The sequence below is a fragment of the Cricetulus griseus genome, chromosome 2 (assembly GCF_003668045.3).
Source record: "Cricetulus griseus strain 17A/GY chromosome 2, alternate assembly CriGri-PICRH-1.0, whole genome shotgun sequence".
NCBI classification, from domain to species: Eukaryota; Metazoa; Chordata; class Mammalia; order Rodentia; family Cricetidae; genus Cricetulus; species Cricetulus griseus.
The window spans coordinates 21,030,978-21,054,962 of record NC_048595.1 but is presented as its reverse complement, the minus strand read 5'-3'; the positions used below and the strand labels follow the sequence as shown (position 1 = coordinate 21,054,962).

The window sequence follows — 23,985 nt, the reverse complement described above, 5'->3', positions numbered from 1 at the left end:
CTCCATTTGGGGGCAATATATTTATAATAAAAAGTTTGGTAGGAAAAATGTCTAGAAGTTTTTACTGTGTCTTTGATATGCAGTGCTCGCTACAATGCTAGAAATCAACACTGAGTTTCCTCCCTAGGGCCTAGGAAGCATCTACCAGCAGCACAGTTACTCTAGTCAGCATGAATGACTTGATAAAGGTTCCAGAAGAGTGCTCAAAGTCATCAACTGAGCTAGATCTCAGTGACTGAGTTCCCTGATAGAGCAGCCTGGATGTGTGGAACTAGGCATACCAAGGTAACACTGTCTACAGCATTAAACTCATTTTCAGAATCGTCTTGGTATAGAGTTTTTGCACATTTAACTCTTTAAAGTTGGGACATCTTAAGAGCAAATTTCTCTAAAGCATAGAAACCCTTTAAACCTTAGGGAATAAACAAATTCCACTGTGGTCTAATTGTACAAAGAGCAAACCACTGGAACTTCACTCGAGACCCAAATCTCTGGGAAATGCTGTCTAAAGTAGCCATATGTTGGATTAAACACTATATCCTTGGATACTGGGTGCTACCTCTCTTTGTAGGAATGAAGTTCCTCTGGAATTAGCATAGTCCCTGGCAAATAATAAAACACAATACTACTGAGTGACTCAGTAGTGCTGTGTTTTCTATATGAACAACCAGAAACAATTTAGTATGAATACTGTCACACCCTGGTTTACAAGTTAACAAATCCAAACTGTCCTTTCAATACCAACTTTTTTTGATGATAGGGTCTCATGTGGCCCAACTGGCCTCAAACTTGCTATGTGGTGAGGACACGCTCTGACTTATCCACCCTGAGTCCATCTCCTAAGTGCTGGGAGTACAGGAATGCACCACCACTCAAGGTTATCACGCTCTCTAAAATGAGTCACTATTTCACCTCTCAAAACTCCTTACCAAAATCTCTCCCCAAAATACAGCAAAGAATACTAAATGGTACTAGGAGTGATGCTCAACAGGATCTCACGTTTATTGAGAAGTGATTAATGGTAAAAAGAAAGGCAATGCCCTTTCCTCATTGGCTGAACAAGAAACTGAAGAAACATTCACTACATGTTTTACAATATTTTCTCTTCCAAAATGCATTTCTGAAAACAAGTTTTTACCACTGTTCTTAGCTTTGAAATCAAATTAATCCTGACTTAATCAGTATAATGTACAAGAACAGAACATTTCTTAGGACTCCTAGTACTTTACTTTGAGTAACAAAGGGTCAGAGAAAATGAATCACCCTTACAGACACAACCTTGGGTAACACTGTTATTAAACTCTCCTAGACAAAAATTCTTCATAAAAATTTTCTTCCAGTTCGGAAAGGAAAAATCAAATTCCCACTTTCTGGGGTGGACACCCAAAATCTGCGCAACTCAAGTGTTCTCCAAGTGCAAATGTCAAAATGGGAAGAGGAAAGGGTTTAAAAATTAGAGAAAATTGTATGCACTTACGGACTTAAAAATCCGAAAAATATAGTAAAAAGACAAAAAAAAAAAAAAAAAAAAAAAAAGGCATTATGCTCTGAATCACAACCAAAGCCAAAATAAAAGGGGCATTTTTTACCTAAACTACCTAGAGGGAATTTTTGTTTAGGTTTTTCTTTTTTTTTTCCTTTTTTCCCCCCATTTTCCAGTTTAGTCCTATGTCTTCTGTGAAATTCCAATACTTAAACTGCAAGTTTGCAATCGTCTCTGAAGTCAATGAAATTAAGAAAGAAGTCCTAATTGTCTTGAAGGTCACTGTGTCCTCTTAGGATAAGCAGATGCAACCGTTGCTGCAGTCTGTGCAGAACCGCTTTATTTCCCACGGCCTTGACGCTCCTGGGAAGGTAAGAAAACAGTTGAAACAGTTAGCTAAAGTAATAATAAACAAACAAACTAAAAACTACAATGTTTTTAAAAGGAAAAGGTCTGGCCAGCAGTTGTGGCACACAACTTTGACCCCAGCACAGGGCAGCCTCTTCTACAGAGTGAATTCTAGGACAGCCAGGGCTTATGGAGAGACTGTCTCAAAATACAAAAACAACAAAAAAGTGCCCAGCTCCCACTGACATTATAACTATGGTTCTGATATTGGTATGAATTTTCCAAAAAGAATATCAACTCACCATGTTTGGAATTCCACATCCCAGGTACTGTTAACTATTAATAATTTCCATATTTTCATTCCAAGGATGTAATTTACTTCTGAGGCTTACTTTGTTGTTGTTTTTAAGACAGTCACAACCTAAGCTGGTCCAAATTTGGAATCCTCCTGTCTTAGCCCTCGGTGTACTAATATTACCAATAGGCACACTACATCAAGCCTATTCCCATCTTAAACTAAACTTCAAATAAGTTACTTACCTGCCCAAGACTATCTACCCTAGGACTATGTAGTTATCTTATCAATGCCCTTGCTACAGTATATCAATCTTTGAGAAAAACTAAACAATTTTAATTACCATCACTCAGGAGGCAGAGAGGGATTCCCAGGCAAGCTGGCTAATTGGATTGGAATTGGGAAATTCCAGGTAAAGTGAAGATCAACCAAGGAAGACACCATGTCACCTTTGGCCCTCTACATCCAAGTGATACCTCATATACATGTATGGAAATGTCATAAGGAGACACTATACTTACCACAGCAGTAAACCTAATTAACCCAATATTCCAATCTTTGCAACTCAGTTGCTATTCAAAGAGAAAAGACATTTCATCCAATGTAAAAGTTTTAATGTTCCTAGAACTTTTCTATTAAACTCTCCTAAAATTTCAAGAACAGACATTGTGATGGTTTGAATGAGAATGGCTTCCATAGGTTTATGTTTGGTCCCCAGTTGGTAGAACGGCTTGGGAAGGATAAGAAAGGAGGTGTAGTCTTATTGGAGATGTGTTACTAAAGGGGAAGGTTTTGAGGATTCATTCCCAGTGTCTATCTGTCTGCCTCCAAATTACCCTCCCTCCAGACAAAGTTTCTCTGTAGTTTTGGCACTTGCTCAGTAGAACAGGCTGGCCTTGAACTCTCAGAGATCTGCCTGCCTCTGCCTGAGTGCTATGATTAAAGGTGTGAGCCACTCAGCTGGCCTGGCTGCCTCAGGTCCTCTAACTGCTGAGCCACCACTCCAGTCTCTTGACAGGGGTGGGGGATGGAGGGGGGGTGAGGTTATGTAATCCAAGGTGCCATGAAATTACAATCAATTCTCTTGCTTGGTCTCCCAGGTGCTGAGACCACAGGTATGCACCATCACACCTAACAAAAATAGCAAATAAAAATGGAAACCCTGGCAGGGACCAGCTTACATAAAGTTCCAAATGACAGGAACAAACACCATCTACCTAGTAACTGACCCATTGAGGGCAGTGAAATCGATATAGTTTAAAGCACATGAAACCAAATGATCCTGGACTAGACCCAGACAAAGAAAATTGCTAAATAACATTAAGAAAATTGGAACCTTGGGGCTGGAGAGCTGCCTCAGAGGTTAAGAGCATGGACTGTTCATCCGGAGAACCTGGGTTCAATTCCCAGCACCCACATAGCAGCTCACAACTGTCTGTAACTCCAGTTCCTGAGGATACACACCCTCACACAGACATACATGAAAGCAAAAATACCAGTCATATAAAAAATAAATTATAAAAAAGAAAGAATGGGGGCTGGAGAGATGGCTCAGAGGTTAAGAGCACTGACTGCTCTTCCAGAGGTCCTGAGCTCAATTCCCAGCACCCACATGGTGGCTCACAACCATCTGTTATGAGATCTGGTGCCCTCTTCTGGTGTGCAGATATACATGGAAGCAGAATGTTGTAGACATAATAAATTAATAAAATCTTTAAAAAAAATGAATGAATGAAAATTGGAACCAGGCTAATAGTTGGGCAGGAAAAGACAGGAGTGATTTCCAGGGAAAGAAGGGATCTGTGCCCTTGGATTTCAACAAAGACTCTGAAGAAGTTAGGCACATGGTACAGAACAGAGATAACCGAACCAGAATATAGATTAAGAGACAGGTTAATTTAAATTATGAATTATAAGAGCTAGCTGGAAAAGGGCCTAACCTAAGGCCAAGCTTTCATAATTAATATTAAGTCTCCGTGTCATTATTGGGGAGCTAGTGGGCCCACAAAACAAAGTCCCACTACATTTGAGAAGCTTGTTACACACACCCAACATTTACATGGGCCATGAGGATTCAATCTCCAGTCATCTTGCTTGTCTGGCCAGCATTTTACCCTCCACTGAGCTATTTCCCCCAGCCTTGTGCTTATCTTTTATGATACCATTTACCCTGCTTTCTCAAAATTACCACTCAATGCACCATCATTAACTATCACACAATGCAATAAATCTCTTTAAATTTACTCCCCTTATGTCGAAGACTACTCTTTTACACTGTGTGAAGATATATCACTGTGATTGGTTTAATAAAAAGCTGAATGGCTAATACCTAGGCGGGAAGAAGTTAGGCAGGACTTCTGGGGACAGAGAGGACTTGGAGAGGAAGACTTGTGAGCCAGACTTCAAGAAAGTAGCATGAGCAGCACAGAGAGAGATGAGGTAACGAGCCACATGAGGGAATGTTACTACAGGTAACACCTATTTACACTACTTCAGCCCCCTCCTCACTTTCAATCTGATTACAGAACTGGAAATTGGGTTGTGTTAGAGAGCTTGTCTAGCACCCACAAGGCCCTGAATTCAATACCCAGCATTAAAAAACAAAACTGGAGCCATGCAGTGGTGGCACACAACTTTAGTACCAGCACTTGGGAAGGTGGCAGGTGGATTTCTGTGAGTTCAAGGCCAGTCTGGTCTACAAAAACTGGTTACAAAATTAAAATTTTGCTCACAAGAATATCTTGAAAGCCACAAGGTGGCAGTGTTCAATTTACTCTATGAAATCTCAAACTGGCTAAAATTCCTTTGCTTTATCCTCCTAAAGGTCCACCACACTGTCTCTAGTTTAATATCCTTTCTTTAAAATATCTGCTGGGTGGAAGTGGCACATGCCTTTAATCTCCGCACTCAGGAGGCAGAGGCAGGGGGATCTCTGTGAATTTGAGGCCAGTGTGGTCTACAGAGCTAGTTTCTAGGAGAGCCAAGACTACAAAAGAAACTGTCCTACATATCCTACTCCAGTCTCATGACATCTCAGAACCTTTGCATCCTTATTCCTGCTGCTTATCATTAAATCACAACCCCTGAAACTCACATCAAATGGACACCTTTTCTGACCTCAGATTCCTGAGTGTAAGTGGTACATATACATAAAAATACATTATTTTTTATTTTATTTTTGTGTCATGTCCCCTGGAACTAGAGGTAAAAGATGACTGTGAGCCATCATTTGGCTGCTGGGAACTGAACCCAGGTTTTCTTTAACAAGTATTCTTAAACCTCTTGAGCCATCCTTCCAGCTCCACAAATTTTTCAAGACAAGGTCTCTCTGGGTTGCCCTGGCTGTCCTGGAACTCGCTCTGTAGACCAGGCTGGCCTCCAACTCAGAGATCCATCTGCCTCTGCCTCCCGAGTGCTGGAATCAAAGATGTACGTCACTACCACCTGGCTATAAATATTGTCTTTAAAGTTCATGTAGTGTGCAGTGAAGCGTGCCTTTAACCCTAGCACTTGGCAGGCAGAGGCAGGTGATCCCTGGGAGTTTGAAGGCAGCCTGATCTGCAGACTTCTGGGACACTAGGGCTACAGAGAGAGACTCTGTCTCCAAAACAAATTCACACCAAGTCAAATCTTATATGAGTCTATCTTCTCTAAACAACTTCATTACACAAAGAATTGGACCAACATTTTATATGCAGCAGGCAGTTTCTGGTGTTTGTTAAGACCCACCAGACAAGTGAGGAATACTATGCTGGTAGTGCTTGTTTGCACTTATATGCACAAAGTGCTAGTCAAGCTCCAACACCACCTAAAATCAGGTATGCTAGCACATATCTGTAACCCAGCACCCACAATATAGAGGCAGGACAATCATAAGTTCAAGGCCAAATAAAGTTGAAAAGAGCAGTTTCCTCTATTTCTAAAAGCTCAACCGTGTGAGTTAGGCTTTTTTTTTTTTTAATTTAAATATAGATGGTCACTACAAAGCCCTACTGGCTGAAAACCACTATGAAGACCAAGCAGGCCTAAGAGATCTGCCTAGTGTTCCACCTTCCCTCATCTTCCTACTTGCGCTCCTTCAGATGCACAAGCAATCATGTGCTCCATAAACTTTTAAGGACACTAGTCTTAGCTGCTTTTGCTAGTCTCTGCACTGGGTCACATCCTGTAATATCAACACTGATAAAGCTATTTGTGTGGAGCTAGAGAGATGGCTCAGAGGTTAAAAGCACTGGCTGCTCTTCCAGCACCTGAGTTCAATTCCCAGCAACTACATGGTTGCTCACAACCACCTATAATGAGATCTGGTGTCCTCTTCTGGCCTGCAGACATACATGCAGACAGAACACTGAATAAGCAATAATAAATAAACAAATCTAAAAAACTTATTTGTGTGCATAATATGTGTGTGTGCTTGCATATTTTTAGTGTTTTATGTGTACACCGTGTACAGCTGCGTTGCAGGTGTACTTGTCTGTGCCAGAAGTTGATGACATCAAGTGTCTTCTTCTAACATATGCCACCCTTTTTTATGAAAAGTTTTAATTATGTGCTTCTATGCAAGTGAGTGCAGGTGCCCTCAGACACCAGAGACACCACCCTCCCTGCAGCTGAAGTTACAGACATTTGCCAGCTACCCAGCATGGGTGCTAGGACTGAACTCAGATTCTCTGCTATAACTGCTGGACGTCTCTTAAGTTTTTTTGTTCCATCTTTAAAAATATAAAAATAAAAACCTGGATTCTAGGGACTGAGCTCAAGCTGTCAGGCTGACACAGCAGGCACTTTACCCACTGAGCCACATTGCTGGCCCAGTGTCAGCATTTTAATATACACTGTTGTATAACATTTCAGGTGACCTCATGCTTTAATTATCCCTTAATACAAAGTCGGCTGGAGTTTGTTTACTCAGCAGGGTAGAAAGTGATTCGAAGATACTTGCACTACCTCTGTTGCAGTTATAATTGTATCCAGAAGGGGGCGGCAACAACTCTACTGTCAACCTCTTTGGTCAAAGAGTCACCTGAACTGCTACACTCTTTTTACACTGCTTTTCTTCTTGGCTCATTTGCAGACTTTTTCATGCAAGGTGAACACAGAAAAGCAGTAATCACCTTTGCTTGCCTTACTTCCCTAGTTTTTTTCTTCTTTGAAGAGCTACAATCGGTCAACAATGGCCCAACAGGTAATGTACTTGGCACCAAGCCTGCCAACCTACTACAGTAGACTGCCCTAAACTCCCCAAGCACACTGTGGCTTGTGCACCCACGTATCTACCCACACACACACACACACACACACACAATAAGTGACAACAAAATAAAGAGCTGTAAGAAAGTCCTTTATCTTACTATCCCTTGAACTAAGACATTCAATGAGAATTCAATGTAATGCTTCAAAAGCTGTAGCCACCTCTACAGCATTCCAGCGTGCTCTCTCTAAAACACACACACACACACACACACACACACACACTCACCTAACACATAGCAGAGAAGCTGCAGAATTTTCACTCCATTTTTCTCCTTTAGAACGAGAGGACCATACAGCCCAGGCTAGCCCCAGAGGCAACACTGTACTTCTTCTGATACTCCTAACCTCCACCCTTCAGTGCTGGGATGAGTGGTATGGGCCATTCAGTTTATGCAGTGCTGGGAGCTGAACCCAGAATTTTGTGCATCCATAACAAGCAATCAACCAATAGAGCTGGCTACATTTCCAGACAATAAAAATAAAGAACTGACTCCCAAGTTGTCTTCTGACTTCCGTGCACATGTTGAGTCTACAAACACACCCACATATAGAGCTGCATGTCCACTCAGTAAGTCTGAGGAGGTAACCAAGTGTTGAAGGGGGCATAAATGGAAACAACAAGTATGGGGTTCTTTTGTTTTGTTTTGTTTTTACTTTTTTCTTTCTTTTTTCTGTTTAGATAAGGCCTCCCTGTGTAGCCCTGGCTATCCTGGAAGTCACTACTAGACCGGCCTCAAACTCAAGTAAGAGAGCCCCTTGTCTCTGCTTACTGAGTGCTGTGAGTAAAGGCAGGTATGGTATTTCTATCCTCATCACTTAGTAAGAAAATATGAAACCTGGGTGCAATGGCTCACATCTGCAATCCTGAGGCTAAGGAAGTACAGTTTGAGGCCAGTCTGCGCTACAGTCAGGCTGTCTCAAAGAATAAAGTCAGTCAACAATTTATAACATTACAAAGCCACTAAAAGTGATGTCACAGTGCCTGGTGTGGTATACAAGTAAGTGAAGAACACTCAGTGCTAAAAAGATGTTACGAACCAAGCCAGTGGGTAAAAGTAAGCCTGAAGACCTACATGGAGGAGGAGATCAACCCCTGGCCTCCAAAGAGCTGCCCTGACCTCCACTTTCATGCATGGTGTGTGCTTGCTCTCTCTTACAATAAAATGATGTTTTAGATACAAAGTTAAAAAAAAAGTTACAAATCAGGACATGGCTGGCACGATCCCAGCATTCACCAGGTAGAGGCCAGAGGATCAGGAGGTGAAGGCCAGCTGGGCTAGAAGGGGAGAGGGGCAATGAGACACCCAAAAGACACAAACATATCACTAAAGTTTACTAAAAATATCACGTCAGACAGATGCAATATTTGAAGATTTCAGGGTACTGAAGTACACCAAGTGACAGAGTGATTCAGTAATAACGGTTGGCAATAATGGCTGCCTCTACTTCTGCCAAGATACAGGTCTGACCACAGACCTTCAGAGCAGCTGCGATAGGATCCTCGCAAGTTTTAAGTGCTTGCTAGTTACTTCCAAGTTACTGCATTAGCAGCCCTCCATGCACCCAGTTTTCTGCCATCTTGTAATTAGAACAAAGCACACACACCTAAAGCAGTGCCTTGATGAGCTATAAAATCCCATTCTCACAATGTTCTTAGAAGCCTAATAACTAATAACAGATTAGTCAGTTATGCCAGGACAGTAGGAATTCTGACTGAAATGGAAACAGGGCTAGCCATCAAGCCTTCCTGAAACCTGAGTCTCTTCCCACAGAACATTAACTAAAAAGCAATGGGACACAAATATAATCAAAGCTCTAAGTTTTACCTGGTGTTTTGTTCACCAGCTTGAGAACTATTAGGATACTCATTCCTCTAAGTCTTTTATTCCAGGTTTTGGAAATGAACCATTACCTTTTTATTAAAGGAGGATGGTGCTAGGGATAGAACCCAAGGTCTGCTGTATGTTCCCCAAACATTCTACCAGAGTTACACCCTAACCCCAGACACTATTTAACAACTTTCATTATTACACTCATTCTAGGAAAACAGTAAAAGACCAGTCAATTCTAAGATAAGAATCTTAGACCTAATTATACAAAGTTCATAATCAGAACTGGGTTGTAACTTAGTCTACCCTAAAGTCCTGGGTTCAATGCCAAGCAGTGTATAAATGTGCCATGGTAGCAGCTGTAATACCAGCATTTGAAGGTGGAGACAGGAGGATCAGAAATTCAAGCTCAACATGTAATGGTTGGTGCTGACCATAACCCAGGAAATCTAATTTGATACCTAGAACCCACATAAAATAAAGGCGGAAGGTGAGAACCAACTGTGTATCTGTTTGGGCACAGGAGGCTGAGGCAGGAGGATCACAAGTTCAAGGCCAACCTGGGCTATATACTTATTAGAGCAAGAGAAATGACTCAGCAGTTGTTCTTACAGAGCACTTGTTCTTACAGAGGATCAGGGTTCAATTCCCAACACCCACATGACAACTCACAACCATCCGTACACTGTGGCACACAGACATACAAAGGTGCAAAACATAAAATATATCTAAAACTTTAGGAAATAAACCCTAAAACATTTTTAAAAAGAATAGCTTTGTCGGGTGTTGGTGGTGCACGCCTTTAATCCCAGCACTCGGGAGATGGGAGGCAGGCGGATCTCTGGGAGTTCGAGGCCAGCCTGGTCTCCAGACTGAGTGCCAGTCTCCAGAGTGAGTGCCAGGATAGGCTCCAAAGCTACACAGAGAAACCCTGTCTCAAAACCAAAAAAAAAAAAAAGAAATAGCTTTAGCACTGGGAGTGATGGTGATGGTGCCCATCTTTAATGCCAGCAGAGACAAATAGATCTCTGTAAATTCAAGGCCAGCCTGTTCTGCATTGTAAGTTCCAGACCACCGACAACTATGGTCTCACCAAGGCAAACAACCTCAGAGATTCAAAATCATCCTCAGTCAGTTAATGAATTTTGAGGTCTAAACTACGAGATCCTCTCCAAATTCAATTCACTCACTGAACCACTCCAGTGAATTTAATTCAAAAAACACCCTTGATGAAGACAATATAGGGGGCTGGAGAGATTGCTCAGCAGTTAAGACCACTGACTGCTCTTCCAGAGGACCCAGGTTCAATTCCCAGCACCCACATGGCAGCTCACAATTGTCTGTAACTCTAGTTCCAGGGACCCAACATCCATGGCAAAACACCAATACACATAAATAAACCAGAGCTGTAATATGCACCAGCCCATTTAAAAAAAAAAAAAGTCAATATAGACCCAGGGACTTAGCTCAAAGACAGATTGATTCCCTAGCATGATGCTCAAGGTACTCCCTCCATCCAGAGCACTACTTTAAAAAAAAACAAAAACAAAAAAATCCAGTCCAAGGGGACTGGAGAGATGGCTTGGCGATCAGGAACACTAGATGCTTTTCCAGAGGTCCTGATTTCAATTCTCAGCAACCACATGTTGGCTCACAACCATCTATAGTGGGATATGATGCCCTCTTCTGGCATAAAGTTGACAGAGCACTCATATACATAAAACTAAAACAATAAATAATTTTGAGGTGGGGGGTGGTTGAGACAGTTTCTCTGTGTAGCTTTGGAGCCTGTCCTAGAGTTCATTCCGTTGACCAGGCTAGCCTCAAACTCTGCTGGGATAAAGAATGGGATCAAAGATTTGCCGCCACCAGGCAATAAATCTTAAAAAAAAAAAATATATGTCCACCCTGGGTTCAATCACGAGCATAAATCAACAGTAAACTCCAGTTTCATGGGATCTGAAACCTCTTCTGGTTTCTGTGTGTACCAGGACTTCATGTAGTACACAAACACACATGCAGGCAAAACCCCTGTACACATAAAATATGAATAACAAGGTGGAAAGATGGTTCAATGGTTAAGGTCACTAGCTGCTCCTACGACTTCCTGTAACTCCAATTCCAGCGGACCCAACACCCCCTTCTGGTCTCTGCAGGTATGCATGTGCAGGTTCATCCATATCCACACACTCAGAAAATAAAAGTAAATATGAACAAAACAAACACCTCCATTGTGGTCCTAAAATTTATCCTCAGAGCAAGCAATGGGTATTTCAAATAAATCACTCTAGTCTGTATCCACTTTGTATCACTCTTTCAGCTTGATACAGAAAAATCAAGAGAAAATAATGGAGTAATAAAATGTTAAAACCAAGAGACAGCTTTTCTAATGTTCAGATTTTTTTTTTTTTTTTTTTTTGGTTTGTTTTTCGAGACAGGGTTTCTCTGTGTAGCTTTGTAGCCTATCCTGGAACTAGCACATGTAGACCAGGTTGGTCTCAAACTCAAGAAATCCGCCTGCCTCTGCCTCCCGAGTGCTGGGATTAAAGGCATGAGTCAACACTGCCCGGTTTTTCGCTTTTTTAGATATTTATGTTTATAAATGTTTACATAAATGTGTTACACTTGCATGCCTTTTGATTTCCCTGGAACAGGGGTTATGGGTGGTTGTAGCCACCATGTGGGTAATAGGAATTGAACCCAGGTCCTCTGCAAGAACAGCACACTTAACTGTTAAGTCTTTCTCCAACCCCTTTAATGCTGTTTTTAAGTTTGATATAATAAAGTTTTACGTATATTAACTTTCCTATGGCTGGGGATGTGGTGCAGTGACAGGTTTGCCTAGCATATCTTTGGTTCAATTTCCATCACTGAAAAGAAAAAAAAACACTACAAAGAGTAAGACAATTGTCGACTGTCAGAAGCAGACAGATTTCGGGGATGGTAACACACAAATTCTTGAAAACACAAAACTACAGAGGCAAAAACCAACTCCAAAACCGTTCATCCTTTTCTTTCTCATTACAACATCACTTCAATTATCCCTTTTGTATCTTTACAATTACCTCTGTCTGTGTCTGTTAAGTTCAAACTGTACTGTTTCTGCTCTCCACTAATGCTCACATTCCTTCACACTAGGGTTCAAAAGACCAATTATACTCTCATAAAGCCTTAAGCTGCTAAATGACACCACTATTTACAGAGCTTTTATTAAGCATTCACTCACTGCAGTACCTTTCTTATCTTCTCTAATGCCTCATCCCCAAAGTCTGAATAAGCTGGTTACCTTTTTAACACTTTCTTCTTCCTCTTGGCGTTTCTCATAGTGTGAGAAGTCATCAAAAATGGAAGTGGTGTGCTTGTAACTGGCTATGATTTTCAACACCTGCTTAGCCTTTTCCAGAGGCACTTCCTGAGTGTCCCTAGAGTTGGTCACTGGTTTATTCTCGTTGTTCTCTAGACGAATGTGTCGCAGTTGGCTATTGGGAACGTCCTTCACAAAAATCCATCTGACATCAAAACGGCCCTTCCATTTGTCCTGGGACCACACACCTGCACATGTGTTGTAGTCCACAGCAGATTTCATCTCTGCAACTCCACAGAAGTGTCCACTGCCGTTGACACTGAAAAGTAAGTAAACGGGACCTTTCCCGTTCATGGAACGATACGCAGCATCCAGTCTCTTGTTGCCATGCTCTGTGCTGCACCAGATGTTATACTTAATGGAACGGTGGATATCGTCCTCAGAGTAGCTCTTAATGATGAAAACCCGGCCATGTTTCAGATTCCAGTCGAAATCTTTAGGGTTATAGTTATTAATGGACCGAAGCTTCTCCAATACTGGGTGAGGCTCTGAAGGAGCTGATCCAGAACCTGCCTGAGACTGTCCTGCTCCATTACCATCCACCCCATTATGACCGAACCCACTGCCACGGTTCCGAGGTGCTACCCAGCGAGTTGGCTGAGCTGCCTGTTGCTGCACCGAGAGCTGGGCAGGCTGTGGTGGAGGCGGAGGCAATGGCTGTGTCTGTTGCCCTACTGATGTCTGAGCCACTGGGGGGCTATTATTGGCCTGCTGTCCTACAGGCTGAGGAGACCCCTGGGTTGGCTGACCTATATTTTGAACCAAAGCCTGTGAGGGAGCCTTTGCCACAGGACCCTTATTATCCCAAGTTCCAATATCCATGTTATGCTTTATTGGGGGCGGTGGAAGACTTGATCCTGCAAGGCCATTCTTGGTCTTCAGTTTAGGTTGTTGTTTTGCAGGCTTGCTAGCAATATCAGCCCAAGATGCTGGTTTTGGAGGTGCAATAGTAGCTGGAGGCAAACTGCTAGAAGCCACAATGTTACTAGTGATGGACCCACTACCAACTGCAGAGCCTACAACCTTCGGAACACTGTTTGCAACTTCTGTGCTACCCAGTTTCAGTGCTGCCATCCCTTGGTCTATAGTATTCATGCCAGGAGCTTTATTGAGGGTCTCATTGGCAAAAGCTGACTGTCCGTCAATCATGGCTCCACCTAAGGAGCTGGGTGCATAAGCATAATTGCTATTATATCCAGAGCTTTGAGTAGATTGTCCCTGAGAACTGTTATTTCCCCATGCTGAGAAATCGATCCCACTAGGAAAAAAATTAAAACCATGCTGACCAAGAAATGGAGTGCTACCTAGGGCTCCTGGTTGCCCGAACATTGCATCTGGTAGGAAGTGGGGCTCTCCGTTGCTCAGTTGTCCATAAGAAGTTAGATAGGGCATGGCTGTGTCACCTCCAGTAGACCAAGCAGCTTCACCCAAAGAATAGGAAAACCCAATGGAGGGGCTGTAGTAACTGGGTAAGTAGGAGTCTGACATGGCAGTATATGCATTATTCTGTGGAAGAAAAGGCAAATATATCAAAACTACATATATAAAATAATGTAAGTAACAGGACATTTCCTTCCACAATCACAACTCAAGTTTCTGAGCCATCACTACAAAAGGGAGCACCCCATTCACTCTTCTATAAACTTGTCGACATTTTTGAACTATACGAAATTTTGATGTGATAACTACTTAAACCTTTTTTTTTGGTTGCTGGTTTCTGTGTGCTATGTATTCCAGCTGGCCTCAACTTAAGGCAATCCTCCGGCCTCAGATTCTAAGTGTTGAGATTAAAGGTATGTCACACCATACCTAAAGGTCCTGTGTAAACATGTAAAGTCAAGCTGAGTCAAGCTGATAGATATAGTAAATACAGACCTTTTTGTTGGTGTTTGTCTTTGAGACAGGGTTTTATTATGTAGCTTTGGCTGTCCTAGAACTTGCTATGTAGACCAAGTTGGTCTAGAACTCAGTGTGCTGGGATTAAAGGTGTGTGCCAGTGGGGCTGGACAGATGGCTCAACAGTTAAAAGCATTTGAAGCACTTCCAGAAGATTCAGGTTTGGTTCCCAGCACACACATGGCAGATAACAACCATCTGTTCCTCAGTCTGTGAGCAAGCAATGCACACATGTGGTCAGTAACATACATGCAGGCAAAACACCCATACTCACAAAAAAGGAATGCCCCATCAATCCTGGCCAGTTGTTACCTTTAGACAGGTCCTCACTATGCAGCTCTGGCTGGCATAAACCTCACTGCCCTTGACTCCCAGAGATCCCTGCCTCTGCCTCCCAACTGCTAGAATTAAAGGGTCTTTACTCTATATCCCAGAGGTGGGAAAATGAGATTCTATGTCCAACATGAAAAAAAAGTAGGGGCTGGAAAGATGGCTGAGTGGCTAAAAGCACTTAGGTTCAGTTCTTTGCTCACAGCTCACAGCCATCTGTAACCGCAGTCCCGGGGACTCTTGATATCCTCTCTGACCTTCACAGACACCAGGCACACACCCATTCCACATACATGCACATGGAAAAACACAACACATAAAAGGAAAAAGTCCTAAAAAAAGGAGGTGGCGGCGGCGCACACCTTTACTCCCAGCACTCAGGAGGCAGAGGCAGGCAGTTCTCTGGGAGTTCCTGGCAGCCAGGTCTACAGAGTGAGCTCCAGGACAAGCTCCAAACCTACAGAGAAACCCTGTCTAAAAACTAAAAACAACTTTACAATAATCTGGAAGGAAGCCAGGTTTCCAAAGGACTTAAAATACAGGGGAGAGGGGATTACTTCCTGTTTCATTTCACTTATAAAATGAATAGCAGTCACTTAAAATTCACACTACCTTTTGCATTAGAAGTAGAAAAATAAGATAACATAAGTCTAATAACATTAAATAATCAGAAATATGAAATTGTGTACAATTACTCTTCACATCAAGGATATAGACTGTATAGTGAAAGCCTTAACCTTTTTTTTTTTTTTCCTGAGACGGAGCTTCTCTGTGTAACAGTTCGGGTTGTCCTGGAACTAGCTCGGTAGATCTTAGTTTGTGATTGTTTTATCTCCGTAAACTCTTATCTCGATCCATATAGTCTGCCTTGATTGTAATAGTTATAGTAATATAAAGCACCCAGTATTTACCAATCCATTAACTACCAATAAGTAGATTTGACCTGAAGAGACTTGGAAAACTTTAAGTACCTTAGTAGTAGTATTACCAAGGCCAGGAAACAGTATAAACAGTATTCTTTAGTCTCTAAACACATCTACTTAATAAAATTTTCAATTAATGGAGTTCAATTAAAGGAGTTTGATGGTGCCCTATGCCTTTAAAACCAGTGCTCAGGAGACAAGAGGCAGACAGAGCGCAGTGAGTTTGAGGCTAGTTAAGACTACATAGGGAGACTCAAGAAAAGAAAAAAGTTACATGCATTAGCTGGGCAGTGGTGGTGCACATCTTTAATCTCAGCATTGGGGACGGCAGAGGCATGCTGATCTCTGTGAGTTCAGAGGCCAGCCTGGTCTACAAAGCAAGTTCCAGGACAGCCTAGTCTACTCAGAGAAATCCTGTCTCAAAAAAAAAAAAGAAAAAAAAGAAAAACCCCAAACAAAACAAAACAAAAAGCCATTTAAGCTTCAGCTCACATCTCAAAGAAAAACAAAATGCTCTTACTCGCCTTACTAGCACGGATTATAGCAAGACATAGCTGAATGTCTATACCTGTAATGACAAGTCCCCACAATGCCAGAAGAGCTCAAAAATCTGCATTACACAATACTTTGCAAGAACTACCTAGAATTGATTCTAAATGTTCCCACTCTCTCTGTTAAAATGATTAGGAAAGCAAACTATTTCATTAACAGTAACTATTAATAGTTAATTCCTCTACTTCCTTCCCTGATTTTCTTGGTTGTCCTCTGTGGAAACTTTTCACCAATCACTTCCTAGATCAGCAGTTCTCAATCTGTGGGTAGTGACCTTTTTGGGGGTCCCATTATCAGATATCCTGCATATCAGACAGTTACATTATAATTCATAACAATAGCAAAATTAGTTAAAGTAGCAATGAAACTAGTCTTATGATTGGGGGTCACAGCATGAGGAACTATATTAAAGGAAGGCTGAGAATCACTGGACTAGATAGTTTTTGTAGTCTCAATGTGAAAATTTTTAGATAAGCTAGCTCAAAAAAATCTTATGTAAGAATCAGATCCAAATCTGAGTACACACACACACACACACACACACACACACACACACACACACACACGTATGTCATTACTGAGAACCTTTTTTTTTTTTTTTTTTTTTTTTGGTTTTTCGAGACAGGGTTTCTCTGTGTAGCTTTGGAGCCTATCCTGGCACTGGATCTGGAGACCAGGCTGGCCTCGAACTCAGAGATCTGCCTGTCTATGCCTCCCGAGTACTGGGATTAAAGGCGTGCGCCACCAATGCCCCATCTCCATAAACTTCTTAATCTATGTTACAGTACCTTAAAAGTAATACTGTTAATTCTTTTGATGTATAGCCATGTTGACTTAAATGTTAACTAAGACTCTGTGAACCGTCATGAGATAGGAAACAAACTAGTGAAGCAAACAAATTTCCATAGGTATAGTTCATTATTAGGGGTATATGAATATATTTGCAACCCATCTTTCCATTAGAATCATTAAGTATACCTCAAACTTTTCTTGGTGATGACGGAGACTGTACTAGATAGAATGACTTTATCACTAAGCTAAGTCCGAGGCCCACCTGCAACTGCAATCATTCTTGGTCTAAGCATCAACTGTGCTAAATAGTGTTTTAACTTTATCTCCGTAACTGCATCAGCCAGAAGAGGTAGGTATACAAAGTTGTTCTCTGCAGACAGCAAGCATCCCAGTTTGTCTCACTTTGAAAGCTTTAATATGTGAAGAGCTCCTTAGAGACCAGTGGGATGGCAGTTCTACATCAGTGAAGTTTGGGTGACTGTACATTGTAACTTTCCCCACTACATTAGTAACCCAACTTTCCTAAAAGACAAGGTTGTGTTCCTTTCAGTGCAGTCAGAATATTAAACACTGGTCAATAGTCTTCCTGGCCAGTATTACTGTTCTTACACAGGGAGATAGCATCAGTACCACGGTCTCAAGAGCACATGTTTTGTTGACCACACAGCCTATAACATTTGTAATAAATGTTTTATAACAAGTTAGTAAGTGTTAAAAGTAAACCCCCTCCAATACAAAAGTGAGACTGACTGATAGAACAGAAAGTCTAACAATACACTATACCCTCAGATAATATAAAATGATCAACTACTCACGGGCCTGGCCTGTGGACTCAAATAAGGTTCGAAATCGTCATCATTTAGTCCATCCTTTTGATGCACAGATCCATTTTGTACTAGAGGAAAAAAAGTCAAATTAGTAATATCCCTCCCAAGTTCATCAATCACCTCCTCACCACGCAGAGATCATGCTAGTTCACAGAGCCACCAACCTCTGAGGGATAACCATGAGCGCCAAGGCTGAAGCAAGATTCCCCAGTGAAAAAGACTCACTCTGTCCTCCCCAGAGCAAGCTGATCTTTTTAAAAGGTCAGTTTATTGGCTCCTCCGAATTTCAATTCCCTCCGGCTTTCTCTCCCCTCCCCGCCCCCCCTCACCCCCCCCCGTCACATGTGAGTTACTTCCAGAAAGTGATCCACGAGGAGGAAAAAACAAAGGCCTCCTAAGACCTACGGGAAACTAAGGACCTGGTGCTTTTCAAAACGCATTCCACCCCCACCGGCTCATGAATTACTCGTTGTTAACGAAAAAGCTGCTCGCCAGCTGCAGGAGCACACCAAAGGGCTCCGGCACCCCGCGCGAGGCACCTGCGAGCCGAGCGGCTTCGGAAAGGTCCTTTCCCCGGGGCGCGTCCCCGAGACCCCGCCCCCACTGTCCGGCGAGCCCCCTACCCCCACTCCCGGCCCGCGGCCACCGGCACGGCCGGGCTTACCTTTGTTTCCTTGACCTTTTGGTCTCTGCGGGAGGAGGGGACGTCGCCGAGCAGAGAGTCGTCCGGGAAGAAAACGGAAAAGGAAAGACAAATGAGCGCAGGGCGGGAGCCGGGAAGAAAGGGACAGGCCTAAGGGGACGCGTGGTGAGGGGCAGGCGGGGAAGGCGCTAGGCCGGCGGTCACCGGGGCCGCGCCGGCAGCGACACGAGGGAGGGAGAAGGAAACGAGGACGGGAAGCCCGGGCCGCTAGCGGAGGGAGGGACGGAGGGACCGAGGGAGGGAGCGCGGCGCGGCGCGGCGGCGGCGAGCGAGCGGGCGGGCGGCGAGCGGCGCGGGCGGGCGAGCGGGCGAGCGGCAGGCGAGGACCGGGGAGGAGCGGGAAGAGCGGTCCAGACCCGGAGGCGCAGGGCGCGGCCGGCCTGAGGCCGGATCCCGAGCCGCGAGAGGCGCCGCCGCGGCCCGGCCAGGAGCGGCGGGCCCGGGCCTAGTCGGGCTCCGTCTCGACTCACACAATGGCCGAGACATGCGGGCTGGGCCTGTACCTGCTCCAAGAGGCTGCTGGCCGACATGGCTCTCGGATCCTCACTGGTGACGACGGCAGCGGACTCCTCCTCAGGACGGCGGCGGCGGCGGCGGATGGGCCCCGGTGGCGGGAGCAGAGGGTGCGGCGGCGGCGGCGGCGGCGGGCGGCGGCGGCTTTTGTCCCTGACACTCGGAGCCTCGGCGGACGCAGCGGAGACACAGCGCGCGGCTCGGGCTCCGGCTCCGACTCGGCGACGCTCTAGCCGGACAGCTCAACGCCCGTCTCTATGCTTTCACGCGCGCGCCCGCCCCTCGAAGCCGGAATATGAGCGCCGAGCAGCGGAGACGGGCGGCGCGCGCGGCGCGAGCGCTGACTCTCACATTCACTCACCCACGCGGAAGGGACCCGGCGCGGAGCACCTCGGGAAGGCAGAGCCGGGCCCGTGGCGCCCTCTGCTGGGCTGGAGGAGCGGAAGCGGCGCGCGCGGCCGCCCCTCCCCCCCCACGGCCGCGGCTTTGGGCCTAGGAGCGCTGGGTGGCCGGGGACGCGGCTGGACATGTTGGCAAACACCTCGAAATGCGTGGCTTTGTCTTAAGAAAACACGCAAAAGTCAGTTTCTTGACGATGCGGAGGCGTCTGCAGCGTGCAAGATTTGAACCCTGATTCATAACTGCATTTGACAACTCTTCCCCCACTATGAAAAGGAACATGATGAGAGGTCCTGAGAGTTCATAGGGAAAACTTGATGGAGGTTGGCCCAGGGCACATGCGCCCTTCCCTAAGAGTACTGTCATCTTCCTTCATCAGGGACTTGCAAAGAGCGCCCAGGAACAGTACATCTACTAAGTACTAAAAACCCCGGCCCCCATTGCCCTCCACAAAAGACAGTCACCCCTTTGGCTTTAGAGGAAGAAAAATATGTATAGTCCCTTTGCAGAGAAATCACTGACCTCAAAATAACCCAGTAAACTCTGGACTTTATTTCCAAGAAAAAGACATCTCACACCTCACACGTGTGCACACAATTTCCCACATACTTCCACAGAGTCAGGAGCACCAATGAAGTCCTGGGCAACTTTAAGAGGGAATATCCTAGATCCGAGGACAGGAAAATGAACTTTATTCTAGGACCCGCTGTGTGCCGGGGCTTTGTCATTAAGTGCTTTCCAACCCATAAAACCTAGAGGCTTTCAACAAGTTCAGAGTGGCTATTAGTGTCCCCTGCTACAGCTGGGAAAACTGAGATGAACTATTCCGCCCAAAGTTACCCTTGCTTTTGACACAAAAAAGAACATAATATCATCCTTTGGCCACTCAAAAAGTAATCATGTATTCAGGAACCAAGGGCCAGAGGGAATCCGAAGGATGAGTAAAGACGTTTTTTTGTTGTTTGTTTTGTTAAGTTGTTTGTTTCAGATAAGGTACTTCTACAAAGTTCCTAACTAACCGTCCTGGAACTCACTAGATAGACCAGGCTGGCCTTGAACTCATAAATCTGCCTGCCTCTCCCTCCCGAATGGTGGTATTAAAGACTTGCACCATCACACCCAGCTAGCAAGGACATTTTTATTCAAAAAAAAAAAACTCTTTCTATCTGGGTGGTGGTAGCACACACCTTTAATCCCAGCACTCAGGAGGCAGAGGCAGGCGGATCTCTGTGAGTTATAGGCCAGCCTGGTCTGAGTACCAGCCAGACTGTTACATAGAGAAACCCTGTATCAAAACAAAAACCACCAAAGAATATTGGATTTTAGCAGGGCATTGGTGGTGCAGGCCTTTAATCCCAGCACGGGAGGAAGAGTCAGGTGGATCTCTGTGAGTTTGAGGCCAGCCTGGTCTACAGAGCAAGTGCCAGGATAGGCTCCAAAGCTACACAGAGAAACCCTGTCTTGAAAAACCAAAAAAAAAAAGAAGTTTATGGAACATTTATATAAAATTGGGAACATACTCTGTAGGAAGAAAATATAGTTGGTTCTCAGTAATGACATGTACACAGAAAAACCCTGTCTCAAAAAACAAAAACAAAAAAAAAATGGATTTTACTTCAAAAATTTGTTTCAAGTACAAAGCCTATTCTTATGTTTATGATTAAAGTGAGTAAGATCGGGCACCAAAGGTGAAGGACTTTTAGTAAAATGTCAAGTCTCAGGGCAGAGGTCTTACAAAGGGAATGAGAGAAGCCGAGGAAGGCTTTTTATTAAAGAAAATCAGTCAGTTAAACCAATGGCCTAGGTTTATATATAAATTGTAACAGCAGTTGCCTACACTGATGATACAATTTATATATAAGGTTTTGAAAAAGGAATTAGACCCGGAGCCATATCCTGAGAGGAAGAGAGTGTAAACACTGGTTTCCCTGGCCCATGTACAACCCTGGGAAATCATTACACCTGTCTCAGATTCCCTCCTTAAGACAGCCTAATACCACCTGCCTAACAAGTTTGTCACACACACACACACACACACACACACGTACACACACACACACACACACACACACACACACACAGGTTAAAAAAAATTGGAAGCATTAGAAAATGTCTGGTACAGTCGAGGGTTGAAGGCGCAGGTGGTGGCACACACCTTTAGGTACACACCTTTAGTCCCATCAGGAGTTCTCTGTGAGTTCAAGGCCAGCCTGGTCTACAGAGTGCTAGGACAGGCTCCAAAGCTATTATACAGAGAAGCCTTGTCTCAGAAAAACAAAACCAAAAAGGAAGGAAGGAAAAGAAAGAATGAATGAATGTCTGGTACAATGTAGGTTCCTTTTCTGTGATCTCATTAAGGGATGGGGTCAGGGCTTCTAACAGTATCTTCATGGTACAGGAAGTTTGTTTTTCAAAACAGAGTTTCTCAGTGTAGCCCTGGCTATCCTGGGACTCTCTCTGTAGACCAGGCTGGCCTCATACTCAGAGATCTGCCTGCTTATGCCTTCCGAGTGCTGGAATTAAAGGCGTGTACCACCACCTAAGGCTGAGAAATTTTGATTAGCTCCTGTGAGATCATCTTCTCTGCAGGAGTCCCCAGTTAAATGATAAAATCTCCTTAGTGGGGGAAGAGTAATGCTAACCTTGAGTCAATTTACCAGACTGGCTTTCACAGGCTCCTGAATAAACAGAACATACCAAACTGATTATGTCTAATCACTGGGAAGAAGGAAGGCAAGTCTGGAGTGGGTGATAGTATTTCAAGGCTCGGAGAGGGGGAACACTATATGGTTTAGGTTCTAGCTTAAGCTCTGCCACTGGAGCTTATCAACAGCATCTATTGAGGGCTAGCCAATGCTCGGGGGAGAAAGGCTTACAGTTCACTTTCCCTTGGAGTTTATAGACTAGTTAAGGAAATTGAGACCATGCAAATAGTTATTCAAAGTGATTCAGTTATAGCTGTGCAAAGTACAATGAGGAAGTACAGGCAAATGACCTCTTCAGAAGAGCATGCAGTTGTCACTGGGAGATGAGTTTAGCCCAGACTTGAAGGACAATGAGTTATTGGCCAGACAGGGAAGGAAGCTAGCAAGAGGACAGAATGTGCAAAGACCCTAAATGAGGAAGAGGCTGGGACTGGTAAAGACTGATAGGTTGCTGGGCAGTGGTGGCGCACGCCTTTAATTCCAGCACTCGGGAGGCAGAGGCAGGTGGATCTCTGTGAGTTCGAGACTAGCCTGGTCTACAAGAGCTAGTTCCAGGACAACCTCCAAAGCCACAGAGAAACCCTGTCTGGAAAAACCAAAAAAAAAAAAAAAAAAAAGACTGCTAGGTTGCCATGGCTGGCAAATAGTGAGAGAGAGGGTGGTACTGGATGAGACTGGAGGATTAAGCAGAAAAGACATAAGGACTTCATTCTTTCGTTTGCTTTTTGTTTTTTTTTTGTTTTCTTTTTTCTTTCTTTATTTTTTATATATTTGAATTACAAACAAGATTGAATTAAAGGTATGGAACGCCTCACGAATTTGCGTGCCGTCCTTGCGCAGGGGCCATGCTAATCTTCTCTGTATCGTTCCAATTTTAGTATATGTATTGCCGAAGCAAGCACGGCTTTTGTTTTTTTTTTCAAGGCAGGGTCTCTTTATGTAGTCCTGGCTGTCCTGGAACTAGCTCTCTAGACCAGGCTGGCCTTGAACTCAGAGATATGTGACTGCCTCTGCCTCCCGAGTGCTGGGATTAAAGGAGTGTGCCACCACCGCCAGGCTAAGGACATCATTCTTTTTGTTGGGCCCGGGGGGGGGGGGGGGGGGGGGACGACGACGACAGTGGACGGTTCAAGACAGGGTTTCTCTGTGGCTTTGGAGGCTGTCCTGGAACTAGCTCTTGTAGACCAGGCTGGTCTCAAACTCGCAGAGATCCGCCTGCCTCTGCCTCCTGAGTGCTCCACCACCGCCCTGTGACAGAACAGAATTCTAACCAGCCATGGTGGGCTATGCCTTTAATACCAGTACTTAAGATGTAAAACCTGGGGGCTGGAGAATGGCTCAGAGGTTAAGAGCACTGGCTGCTCTTCCAGAGGTCCTGAGTTCAATTCCCAGCAACCACAAGGTGGCTCACAACCATCCATTATGAGATCTGCTGCCCTCTTCTGGCCTGCAGGGATCCATGTGGACAAAACACTGTATACATGATAAATAAATAAAATCTAAAAAAAATAAATAAATAAAAAGAGGTAGAAGCTGGAAGATTAAGACTCCAAGGCCACTCTTGCCTACATGAGAATCTCTCTAAGGGGACTGTAGACACACACACACACACACACACACACACAGGATTAAAAATAAAATAAATTAGCTGGGTGGTGGCCGCATACCCCTTTAATCCCATCATACAGATACATACAGATCTCTGATTTCAAAGCCAGTCTGGTCTACAGAGTGAGTTTCAGTTTCAGGACATCCTAGTCTACACAGTGAAAA

At 44.0% G+C, this 23,985-nt stretch overlaps 1 protein-coding gene and 1 non-coding gene across 2 annotated transcripts; both read right to left on the bottom strand.

Moving 5' to 3' along the window:
• Positions 1-978: 978 nt before the first annotated feature.
• Positions 979-19,467, bottom strand: Ythdf2 (YTH N6-methyladenosine RNA binding protein 2). The gene is made up of 5 exons (XM_027399491.2): positions 19,099-19,467; positions 18,557-18,581; positions 17,881-17,960; positions 12,495-14,078; positions 979-1,846 (listed from the first exon to the last, which is right to left on the bottom strand). Exons 1-5 carry the CDS (start codon positions 19,123-19,125, stop codon positions 1,823-1,825), a joined length of 1,740 nt encoding a protein of 579 aa, XP_027255292.1. The 5' UTR covers positions 19,126-19,467; the 3' UTR covers positions 979-1,822.
• A 3,540-nt stretch (positions 19,468-23,007) lies between these two features.
• On the bottom strand, positions 23,008-23,112 carry LOC113833899. The gene has a single exon (XR_003482089.1). It is a non-coding gene; the product is annotated as a U6 spliceosomal RNA (small nuclear RNA).
• Between the last annotated feature and the right edge of the window lie 873 nt (positions 23,113-23,985).